The following is a 13204-nucleotide window of genomic DNA, read 5'->3' as shown; positions in this document are numbered from 1 at the left end:
TTTTAGTCAAATGAAACGCTGTCATCCTTAATGTCATACATTTATATTTATATCATTTATGACAGGATAACGAATGAAGGCAGCAGAAGATTATATCAAAACATGTGTTATCATTTTATGGAGGGAAAATGATAATTTTAATAATTATCATTTTCTTTTTTGTCCCTGTCAGATATGCACCAGGTACAGCACAGGGAATCACACTAACCTGCCTCACATCGACTGCGTCATCACTGGTCGACCCTGCTGCATCGGAACCAAAGGAAGGTTAGGAGAATCTGCAGACACACTTGTTCATGTTAACTTGATGGTATCATCTAAACTATGTAATAAAAAATGGACTTGTACTTTTAATCAGACTACAGTTACAGTACATTACAGTACATGTTAGAGCTGGACGATATTGAAAAAAACTGACATTGCAATATTTAATTTTTCTGCGATACATATTGCGATATCGAATATACTTTCAATATTCTGAAATGAATGGCTCTATTTGTATATAATTCATAGTTTCAGATTGATTGGGATAATTTTGTAGTTTAGTGCATCTGCATAAATGAAAATAAACCAAATCACTAGCATTGACAAATACAGTGGAGCAAAGATGAAAATGTAACGCACAGAATTTTATGGTTTTCTAAGAATCTACCAGGCAAAATAACAATAAGCAAATGTAAAATATCACTGCATAGTCTACATCATATAAATACAGTTAATCTTTCTTAAAGTTAAAAGCATTATAATATATTGCCTGAGTGTATTAAACTGGTTTGAAATGCTCACAGACCTTAAAAACAAATTAATGTTGATTAAATTCAGTAAAATTTAGCAGTGAACGTATGATTTCAACTGTGTAAAATCCCAACTTGACATTGCAGATACTGCGATGTGACTATTGCGGACGGGCACATTGTCATATTGATGCTGAAACAATATATTGTGCAGCCCTAGTACATTATTAAATACATTAACTAATATGAACTAATGGAACCTTTTAGTAAAGTGTTAACTCTGAAATTAGCAAAGATATATTAAAAATGGTTGTGCTGCTTAATATTTTTGTTAAAAAAAGTGATTTGAGATTTGTTGATGAATAGAAAGATCAGAGGAACAGCACTTATTTGAAATATGAGTGTATAGTTATATTATATTGTAAATGTGTTTGAAGTTTGAATACTCTCCTGTTGCCAACATTTTTATTTTATTTTTGTCTGGAGTTTACAGATTTTTTGCTTAAATATAGCATAGCGTATGAAATAATCAGTTTCATTTTTTGTTTATTTCAGCCTTTTCTGTGTTTTGATCAAGCATTCCAGACAAATAAATGTGTGCATTTTATAAAATGAAAAATCTACTGAGCTTAAACTTTTGAAAGGTAGTTTTTGCAACAACAAAAAATTCTTTCCTAATTTTGAATGAGAACAATATGCCAGCAGGTACTGAAAGAGGTCATATGGTAACAATAAACATTAAGAGAAGTGAGGGGTGAACCTGGTCATTGTTCTGCTGCAGGACAGCAATGTGATTTTACTGCACAATTCGGGACATGGGGGAGCATTTACAACTATTAATCTTTGTAAAAAACTGATTTACTTTACATTCTTTAAATTGCAAATATATTGTTATTACAGTTTATATAATGTAAAGGATTACAAAATAAAATACAAAATATAAAAACACTAAAATACAAATAATATATATGCAATAATCAATCAACTTTTCCCCCTTTTTCTTGTATAGGCTAGTGTTTGATTTATACCAGAACTTACCTGCGCACAAACAGCATCATGCACAAATACATGTTTGCAGATACATGCTGCAGTGTTAATGTTATTATATTTGTGTTGTCCAATAATTAGTTGTTTGTTTTGAGCGGTGTTTGACAGTTTTCAGTGTCACATGTCACTTAAATCTGGTGTGCCACAAACTTACTAGTTGTTTTTTTTATTTCAGTTTAGCAAACAAAATGCAAAAACTCTGAGTAGAAAAGTATCTTACTAATCTCTTAATGGTTTTATGAAGCATTACTCAAAATAACACATTTAAACCAAATTGAGCTAAACACCCAAAAACATCATTATGCACATGTCGACCCCTCATTTAGTTTGTCAGTCACTTTTAACGGTGCCACAACACACTCCAACATATTTTGCAATTTTCTGTGGCACCTGACACAATCCGCTAGTAAATGCCACAGCTTCTAGTGACATATGCCACAATCCACTGGCACAACTCCTAAAATCATGTTCCACTAAACACAAATTGATATCAAACCTGTACAGCTTGAAGTAATTATCAGATGTTATTATTTTTAAAAAGTTGAACCTCTAGACAATTAAAAACAAGCTTTCATATGTGTTTTTTTGAGCATCACGTTGCATAAATCAGGCATTTATGGCTCATAATGAGTACGTTTACATGGACACCAATAATCAGATTTTAATATGATTAAGACAATATTCTGATTAAAAGTCTAAGATGTAAACAGGGTTTTTTTGATGACCTTAATCTGACTAAAGTTATATTCGCACTAAACAGAAATCGAATTAAGACATGTGGAGTATGCTGATTTTAGTCACATTATTAAAGTGCAGCACAGACATGTAAACAACGCAATCAAACTATTACCCGCGTGTAGGATTTTCGCTGCATTTTGTGACTGGGTAGTCCATACAAACACGGCTGTTTGACACTATTCTCTGCAGCTACCGAGTCAGTGAGGGATCACAGACACCTGCATCGCGAAATGCGGAGGGTTTTTTTGCACATATCATTACAACAACACTCCTCCAGCAGTTCACACTCGCATCCAATATCTCATTTGTCACTCCGGGCATGCATGAAATGTTCCTGAATGAAAGTAAAAGTGCCAAACTGCAGTTAAAGTCGACAAATTAAAAATAAAACGCACAGGAAATGTGGATAGTGTTGTGACGCAATGACATTAATCGAAGTGAAGTTTTACAAACTAATTTCGAGAGGAGCACGTGATATGGTTGACTGCAGCTGGCCACTCATCTACATTCACTAGTTAGCCAATCAGATTAACCCCAACTCACTATAAGTAGCCTAGCTAGAACTACTCTCTTATCTTTGTTTTCCGAAGAAACCCCCCATCCACCCCTTCTCCTCCTTTCTTCCTTTACCACGGGGAGCTCTTGAGAACCACCTGATCTCGTACTCCCCTCATATGCTCTATGGACCAGGCGGGAGCCCTGGGCTCACCTATCTCTGAGCTCAGGGTTCTCTTCCGGGACAGACCTGCTAACAGTTGTCAAACAATATCTAAGTGTGAACTCTTGAACTATGTGCTATAACATGTAAAAAAGGATCATGAAAAGATTGTTTAAAAAGCAACTCAACTAAACCCCTTAATTATATTATTGTCTTATTCAGATCAAGGCAAATAATTCGATTACTGATGTTCATGTAAATGTAATAACTGATGGATTTGCAGCTACAGTATCCCGAACTAAGTAACAATATGAAAGTTGAGTAGTTGATGATGATATTTAGAAATTTTGTAATGTAAAGGAGTAAGATTTTATGTAACAGAATATTAACATGCTTCCTGAACATTCACAAAGATTTCATTTAAATGCTTTATTTTATGGTTTATGAGGGAAATAGAGTGATGATTGATGAAGATTTTAAAAAGCCTAATTTCAAGCATCATTTCATACTGACATTTCAACATTTTAACTCATATTTTCATAACTCACACGTATAATCATTTGAACCTACAGTGACTTCTTGTCCTGGCTAGTAAATTATTTTGAAATATAGTAAAATGAATGCATCATGTACTCTTGATGCATCATTATTGATAGTCAGTGTGTGTGTGTGTGTGTGTGTGTGCGTGTGTGCGTGTGCATGTGTGTGTGTGTGTGTGTGTGTGTGTGTGTGTGTGTGTGTGTGCGCGCGCGTGTGCGTGCGTGCGTGTGTGTGTGTGTGTGTGTGTGTGTGTGTGTGTGTGTACAAATAATAAACAGTAAAAGTTCAATAGTAAGTTAATTTAGTCCAAGTAACAAATCTTTAAAAAAAAACAGTTTTTCATTTCAATTTTATTTCAGTTTTATAACACAACAAAACAATGTGAGCAATTATTTGCTGAATTTTATATTTTAATAATGTTGTACATGTAGAGGGCTTAGAAGTCTGTAAAATTAACGTAAATTCTCTTACAAAAGGTGCTAAATTATTCACTTGTGTATGTATGTACTGTACTCTGTGTTTAGTTTTTTGTCTTCAAAAAACTTGATTTGCTTTAATTGTATATAAATCATTTTAATTGAAGTGTGATTTGCACAGGTGTGAGATTACATCGAGAGAGTATTGTAACTTCATGAAGGGATACTTCCATGAGGAGGCCACGCTCTGTTCACAGGTCAGTAAGCATTTCTTCCTCTTGAGGTAAAACATTTTGTATGTAAGCACACACACACACGCACGCACGCACACACACACACACACACACACTTGTATATGTGGTTTACAAGGACTCTCCACAGGCATAATCTATTTTGTACTGTAAAAGAACGTTTATTATATTGCTATATGGCGACACGGTGGCTCAGCACTGTCGCCTCATAGCAAGAATGTCTGTTGGCATTTCTGTGTGGAGTTTGCATGCTCTCCCCGTGTTACTGTGGGTTTTCTCTGGGTGCTCCGGTTTCTCCCACAGTCCAAAGAAATGCACTATAGCTGAATTGAATATTGGCCATACTCTATGAGTGTGAATGTGAGAGTGTATAGGTGTTTCCCAGTACTGGGATGCGGCTGGAAGGGCATCCGCTGTGTAAAACATATGCTGGATAAGTTGGTGGTTCATTGCAGGCAAGTACGGTGGCCGGGAAGTGCAAAACAATATTACAAAGTGTGAAACACTTTTACAAAGCTCGAGACAAATATACATTTTGAAAAACATTTTTACCTCTCATAAGACACAATTACATAAGAAAAACAATTTTACCAAGTACGAAACAAATTTACATTTTAGAAATAAATTAACAAAACGCAAAACACTTTTAAAAGTCCCGAAACAAATTTACAATTACAGATTCCTTACGGAAAGGGAATGTCCCACACACCGGAAGTGACGTGGAATGTACCACACACCGGAAAGTATCAGCTCGTATGTGACTTTGTAGACACAGGTTAACACGTCTACAATTATAAAAATCATGGTTTTATCAACTGCGATAAAACATTGTTTTGTCATTTAGAGCTATTCTGAGAAAACATCAGCGTGAGAGTATGTAGAAACATGTAAACGTAAGTACATGGAAACAATCAAAGCACGACATGTTGACTGATAAAGATATCCAAACCGACTTCACCATGAAGATCCGGTTAGCTCAGTTAGATCGGTTGATACCTGCGCTGAACCTTTTGACTTGGGTTCGAATCCCATTGATGACATGTCAATTATAATTATTTCTTTACATTAATTTTTATTAATTTATATAAATTTTAGTACGGTCATCATAAACCGCATTGACATATAAACTGCCTTGTCATCAGTGTTGGGGGTAATGCATTACAAGTAATGCGAATAATATTACTTTTCCAAGCAACAAGTAAAGTAATGCATTACTTTAAAAAATGTAATGCGAGTTACTTTTTAGTTTAGTTTATTCACTTTTAAAAAAATAAATTGCTGAATTAAAATGAAAGCAGTTACATTAAATTCCCCATACAATGAGTGAATGCAGAAACAGACAGAAACCTTTCATTTTTGCGATGGAAATATTCTCATTATTTTGAACACTTGGAAGAAAAGAAAAAGAGGATTATCTGTATGGCCTGTGATATACTTTTTAATAAGACAAAAAGTACAAAAGTAGCAAATGCATTGCTTTAAACTTTCATTAATATGTACTGCATGTAGAGCTCTGGGCTCAGGAATTTCTCAGAAGAGAATATTATCCTACATAATTTTTTTATGTGAAAGTGTTTTTTTAAAGGTAAATGAAGGTTTTACAGTGTGTTGTTAATTGCAAAGCTCCTCTATTAAAACCAAAAGGAAGGAAAAAAAAAAACTCCTGCAAGTTCTGACAGTAACTAAACAATAAAATCTTAAAAAGTAACCAAGTAATGCAACTAGTTACTTTTTGGGGAGTAACTCAATATTGTAATGCACCACTTTATAAAGTAAATTTCCCCAACACTGCTTGTCATATACAAACGTCTTAGCCATGTCATATACAAATTTGTCCTCATAAATCACATAAACAAATACATACACACATACACAGCTGTGGAAATGTAGGTGTGGTATGGGTTTGGCTATGGGTTTGTAAAATGTAAATATTTGTGAGGTTCCATAAATAACTGACAACATTTGTGAAGCAGTTTAAGCTTTGAACAGTTGGTCAAAATAACAATTATTTCTTTCAAAATCATGGTTAATCATGGTTATTAAATTGTATTTAAGTTTAAATATTGGGGTTGTGTTGTTTAACAATTAATAAAAACAAGACTGACAGCATGGCACATTGTTACAAAATGACATATTTTATTAGAAATTAGAAGAATTGTCATCAGTAGTTTACAAAATGAAAACTCAAACACATAACCATCACTTGTAAATCTTGAGTAACTGATTATTTAAGGTGATCTCTTATTTTTATTCCAATTTGTGCTGGTTTATAATGAATGTCACTACAATGTGCAATTGTGCAAATCACCAGCAGGGGGTGTAAAGATCTACATTTGTCCCAGTAGCTGTAATAACAGTGTACAGACAGAAATTACAATTTGTGTAATTACGGATAAAACTGATGATCTGTTTTCAGGTTCATTGCATGGATGATGTGTGTGGCCTCCTGCCTTTTCTGAACCCGGAGATCCCAGACCAGTTCTATCGGCTCTGGCTGTCTCTGTTCCTTCACGCCGGGTGAGTAGGAGGAAGCGTGATCCGTCACAGGGGGGCCTATTGTGAATTTCCCAATAAAAGAAATGCAGTGTCAGATTACTGTCCTGACAAAGGTAAAGCCGTGTTTGATTGATAGAGAAAGTCTCTGTTTCTCTGCAGGATCCTGCACTGCCTGGTGTCTGTGTGCTTCCAGATGACCATTCTAAGGGATTTGGAGAAGCTGGCTGGCTGGCTGAGAATCTCTATCATCTATATCCTCAGTGGGATTACAGGCAACCTCGCCAGTGCCATCTTCTTACCGTACAGAGCAGAGGTACAGGAAGACCTAATGAGTCTGAATCAGGGATCATAGAGTTTCTTTGTTCAGTAATGAGATTATTTGACTAATTTGGACCCTCAAATCTTAAAAGTTCAGTTCAGCCTTTCATTGGTCTGTAGGGTATTGGCACTGAAAAGATTAGTTTATATATATATATATATATATATATATATATATATATATATATATATATATATATATATATATATATATATAAAGAAAAAATAGCACAAATGGATTAAACTGAGCAAAAGTTCTGTTACAAAGCATTTTGAATTGTATTTGCATAATATAAAAAAACTCTACACTAAAATCAACACTAACACACATAAACACTGTTTTACAATGCAGAATTCTTTTATTAAACACAATGATTAAAGAATACAATGATTTAACAATAATATTTAATAAATGGCACCTGCTATTATTAAGAGCCCAATCATACACCTGGAGCAAAAAGGCGCTAGACATGTTTGGCATGATTTGTTGCTATTTTGAAACCAGCACAACCCTAATTTTCACGTTTTGCACCATGTTGTTTAATTGGCAAATCTATTTGTGCCACTTTGTGGACTCATGGGCGTACTGGTCTAGAATAGAGGTGTGTTAAGGCACATTGTTGGCGCGTTGCTATTTTGAAGAACTGAAATACTGTGCCATTGACCAGCTAAAAGCTATGCACCTATGTAAGCCCTAATACTTACACATTGCTTAAAACACACAGGATATACAGAAATACACAAATATATTTACATATGAAAAAATTAAAGGATTAAAATGTTACTAAATTATTATTTTTCACATAAATATAAAAACCACTGCCTCCCTGCCTTTTCTCTGAGGGCTTTTTTCAGTTTATTCATGACAATTTGCATGTGTATAATGTTATTATTATTAGGAGTATTATTTATTATATGCATATTTATATTTGTTTTACTAAAAACAAGTTTAGATTTGTCTGTTTTGGAGACGTATGTGTCACTATATGGCGCATAGAAATAAGACTTGTGCTTGGATATAACTCAGTTTTTTTACCACACTTCGCTATTATTGTTCATTTATTTGTTTGCTGCAAATTAGCACTGAATGTAGAAAAAGTTTTGAAACAAATCTTTGCGCTTAACAAACTAAATTAAATATGTCGACTAATGGATGTCTTCAGTGGTGTGCGTACAAAACCGTTTCCTTATCCACAAAAGTAAAGGAGTAAAAGTAAAGAGAAAGAGAAAGTGAAGAGGCCGAATGCAGGAGGCTCGTTCTTTATCCTCAAATTGCAAATTGTCTGTTTAACTCTTTTCTTGGTAGTGAAGCGTTTAGGTATTCTTAACTCATTAAGAAAATAAGCACAACCCAGTTAGACCATGCACCGGGGTGCAGAGCATATTTTTCCATCTTTAGAATATCAAAAGTGGATTTGTATACGCCCATAATGCATTTGTGTCATGTGCTTTAGGCTTTGCGCCTAGATCACTAAAATAGAGCCCTAACTCTTTGAAGTGTACAGTCATACTGGTGTGATCGGTCTTGCTGGTTTCAGGAGCATGAGATTAGATCGGTTTGATCAGAACATTCAGTGTGTCATGCAATCATCTGCTAAATTTAAATCTGCTTGCGCTGAGCCTGAGAAACATGTGCTTGTGATTTACTAAATAACATTGATTTAAGGTTTCAGATATTTAAAGCAGAATTCATGTTCTTACATAAATTTGAGAATTGAAACTTCAGCTATTTTACAATGATCTTAGGATGTTTGTCAATGTGAAAAAGTGAAAAAGTAACAAAAATAAATATTTATAAATCATGTCATAAATCATATGCATGAATAAATAATCTGGGTTGCAGTGTGTTGCATGATAGACTTGATGCGTCACCATGGAAAGTTTAAAATGACACTTTTTACATAACTGGAGTTAAGGTTCGAGTCCTGGCTGGGCCAGTTGGCATTTCTGTGTGGAGTTTGCATGTGCTCCCCCATATTGGCATGAGTTTTCTCTGGATGTTTCCCCCACAGACCAGACATGCGCTATAGGTGAATTGAATAAACTAAATTGACCGTAGTGTATGAGAGTGTGTGAATAAGAGTGTATGGATGTTTCTCAGTAATGGGTTATGACTGGAGGGGGATCCACTACGTAAAATATATGCCAGAATAGTTGGTGGTTCATTCCACTGTGGCGAACCCTGATAAATAAGGGACTTAGCTGAATCAAAATGAATGATTGAATGAATGAACCCATGCAGGGTTAAAATTTACATGTGAAAGGGTTAAAGAAATATAAAAGGCACAAGTTCGAAGCAAGAGACAGAATTAAAATTACAATATATAAACATCTCTGCTATCAGTCATACTGTTTGCTCTGGATTAAATAATAGGTTCGTAGGATTACAGACTGACTGATAGATATACCTAAATTGAATTATAGGTTGTATTTAACCACTATAGAGACATGCATCACACTCAGTGGTCAATTCCAAAAGAAGTGTCCAAGGTAAGGCTCTGTAGGTGTCATGAGTGATGAACTGTCGCTGTTTTCCTGGTGCATGGTGCAAAAAAAAATGTTCAAATATATAATATATGTTATAGACATCTTTATAAATAAACTGCATATTTGAAATCTAAACAACTACAATCCCACATTAAGAAATAATAAGAATTAATATGACATCAGTATTGTACAAGACAGATTATGTGTTGCAGATACTGGCAGATTAATGCATAACTAACTATTTATACTGAGTTGTTTGTTGAGTTGTTTATTCAGGCACATTTTCTAACTTTAAAATGCTTTTATTTTTGTTATATCTATATTTATCATCTTTTACTTGCTTCTCTGCTGTTAAAATGATTCAATTTATAAGTGTGCAAGTGTATGATATACACATAATCTGTATCGATGATACCCATTATAATCTATGTTGTCAGTTGAGTTACTGGAACGACGTTCAGATTAGCCTCAAACTTCACAGCAATGCCTGAACATCTAATGCATATGGCACATCAAACTGTCTCACTAATAAATTAATCAGTTATATTAAAAATAAATATATTTTTAAGTGTAATAAGTAAAAGTAATTTTAAATTGACATGCAGACATATTTGACTAACCACCTAGTTCCAATCTGCCACGCTGAAAAAAAAAAAATGTCTGCAAAATTGTTGCAAACAATTTATATGGGTTAAATTTGAACTAACAAATTAAATTTAGTTATGTTCAACTTAATTTGTTTGTTTAAATTCTGCCTAATTAAACTGCTTACAACCATTTAACTTAAAAAAAATTGTAAATCCAAAGAATCATCTTAGAATAGTGCAGTTTATTTGAGTTGGTTGAGTGCAAAAATGTCTCTGTCAAGCCATAAAACATCCCTCTGCTTCTAATGCCAGGTGGGTCCGGCTGGCTCTCAGTTTGGCATCTTGGCCTGTCTGTTCGTGGAGCTGTTCCAGAGCTGGCAGATCTTGGCCCGGCCATGGAGGGCCTTCACCAAGCTCTCATGTGTAGTGCTGTTCCTTTTTGCCTTTGGCCTGCTGCCCTGGATAGATAATTTCGCTCACATCTGTGGCTTCGTCTCGGGCTTCTTCCTGTCCTTCGCCTTCCTGCCCTACATCAGCTTCGGCCGCATGGACATGTACCGCAAACGTCTTCAGATCCTCGTGGCACTTACCCTTTTTGTGGGCATTTTCTCCAGCTTTGTGGTACTCTTCTATGTTTACCCAGTTAAATGCGAGTGGTGTGAGTTTCTCACCTGCATCCCGCTGACGGACAAGTTTTGTGAGAAATATGACCTCAATGCTCACCTCCACTGAGGCCTTGCAGAAATAGGGCTGCACTTGAAGGCATCTGGATGCCAACTCTTGACTCTTAAGCTTATATAAAGTACACTCTTTTTATATAATGTTGTTTAATATGGAAAGTTTTATTGTTTTTAATATTTCTCCGGCTCAGAGAGTCCGCCCCAGGAGGGAAGAATAGCCAATTGTGCCTTTTCATTGCCTACCAGCTACTGCCATATCTGAGTCCTGTTATATCAGAGCACTTTTGGAGCAAACCTGTAATGCATGTAGTGCTACTACTACAAAGGTAAAATTTGGTAGCGTTTTAGCTACCTGTTCAAATGTAAAAAGACAAAATACATTGTGGCAAAATCACTAAGTCTGCTGTCATGCTTGGCTGTTTTTCTACTTTTTCACTGAACTAAAGGCTTTGTCTCTACAAACACCTTTGCAACACTTCAAAAAAACATAACTATAAATTCAATGAGTTTATAGAGCTGCTTATGTAGCCACCATTTTTATTTGTATAGGGACCTACTTAAACATACTGTATTATGTTGTTGAATGACTAAAAGATGATAGTCATTTGAATTTCAAATATTGCTTTGAGGCACAGAACCCAGTGAAATGTCTGTTCCAAATAAAAAGCAGCATAATTATCCTCTCTTCTGCAGACAGGGGTTTTCGTGTGTCTTTTGTGAGGAGAACAATCCCATAATGCAGTGTTTTTCAACCCTGTTCCTGGAGGCACACCAACAGTACATATTTTGGATGTCTCCCTTTTCTGACCCATTAACTTCAGGTGTTGGAGTCTCTTCTGATGTTATGATAAGTTGATTCAGGTGTGTTTGATTAGGGAGAGGTTGAAAATGTGTACTGTTGGTGTGCCTTCAGGAACAGGGTTGGGAAACACTGCCATAATGCACTGAGAGATGCTCAGGTGCGCACTAAAATCGGTTTGGTACGAAATGTTTTAGCAAAATAATTAAATCTTTTTATAAAGATGTAGGAAAGACAAACACAAATTATTCAATAAATAACTGGTGTGTATGTACATTTATTTATTTTATTTTTTAAATAAGAATATATTTAACTGTTCAAAAGTGTTATCCAATTCCAACATTATTAATAATAATAATAATAGAGCACAAAAATTGTTAGCATGATAAGACACTAAATATTTGAGTAATAGAATTTAACAGGAATACATATAAAAATATTAATATTAATAGTGGAATATGGTTATACCTGAAAAAATAACAATGTAAATTAGTTGCTCCAGAATTTAAACCGCTCAATTTTGACAATATCAGATAGAAACGTATAATATATATATATATATTTTTAATTGAAAAACAGTTATTTTAAATTGTAGTATTATTTCTTATTATTTAGTTCTACAAAAATACATTAATTTTTTTTCTTAAAGGTGTTTTATTGAACATGTTAGATATGATACATGCAATACAAATAGCTTTTCACTTTTTCTTTCTTTTTTTTTGACAACAAACAAAATCTGTTGCACACATACATTTAGGTTCTATAAAAATACATGAATAATATTAAAATAAAATACAAATAAATAACATTATTAAGTAAAAGGATATTTTACTCTTGCATATAAAAGGAAAGGAAAGGAAAGAAAAAAAATAGTAGAAAATAACAAAGGTTCTACTCTTCTAAAATAACCAAACGGTCTATCTTCTTTATGTCATCTAAAACAGGTTGCAAGTGTGAAAAAACATATGAGTACATCTTCTTACAGTACATCATATTTTCTCTAAGGTCAGGTGGTGTAGAAGTTCCATAAGCCATTGCTTAAAGGTTGGAGGGAATTTTTCCTTCCATATGAGCAATGTTAACCTTCTAGGTAAAGGCGTAGCAAAGGCAATCACATTTATCTTACTTTTATTAAAACATAAGGACTGTGGTGTAATACCAAATATTGAAATTATGGTTGATATACATCTATTAAAAATTCTTAAATAATAATAAATTGTGGAATGTTGGACACTTCATGTAGTCAAAGATTTAATTACTTTTACACTCTAATAATGAATGACAAAATAACCTGATAAATGTCATACTGTAGACGAAGTGTGAACAGAGCATAATTTAGGACATAACTATTGTCCCATAACTGTATTGTTTTACAGTCATAATGTATGTACTGATGTTGATATGCAGGATGCTTGTTGTGAATTATGGGAGTAATGTACTGTAAGTTAATTAT

At 34.2% G+C, this 13204-nt stretch overlaps 1 protein-coding gene across 1 annotated transcript in view; it reads left to right on the top strand.

Annotated features, from left to right (window-relative positions):
- The window catches only part of rhbdf1b (rhomboid 5 homolog 1b (Drosophila)), an 80256-nt gene extending 68910 nt beyond the window's left edge, over window positions 1-11346 (top strand). Inside the window, exons 14-18 of the mRNA XM_056469820.1 lie at window positions 173-267; window positions 4315-4390; window positions 6801-6901; window positions 7040-7193; window positions 10585-11346. Of these exons, the coding sequence (XP_056325795.1) occupies window positions 173-267; window positions 4315-4390; window positions 6801-6901; window positions 7040-7193; window positions 10585-11004 (846 nt within the window). The 3' untranslated portion in view covers window positions 11005-11346. The remainder of the gene's footprint in view (window positions 1-172; window positions 268-4314; window positions 4391-6800; window positions 6902-7039; window positions 7194-10584) is intronic.
- Window positions 11347-13204: the final 1858 nt, after the last annotated feature.

This window comes from Danio aesculapii, chromosome 12 (genome assembly GCF_903798145.1).
Source record: "Danio aesculapii chromosome 12, fDanAes4.1, whole genome shotgun sequence".
NCBI classification, from domain to species: Eukaryota; Metazoa; Chordata; class Actinopteri; order Cypriniformes; family Danionidae; genus Danio; species Danio aesculapii.
The sequence above is the reverse complement of the archived record's forward strand: the minus strand, read 5'-3'. Positions and strand labels throughout refer to the sequence as shown.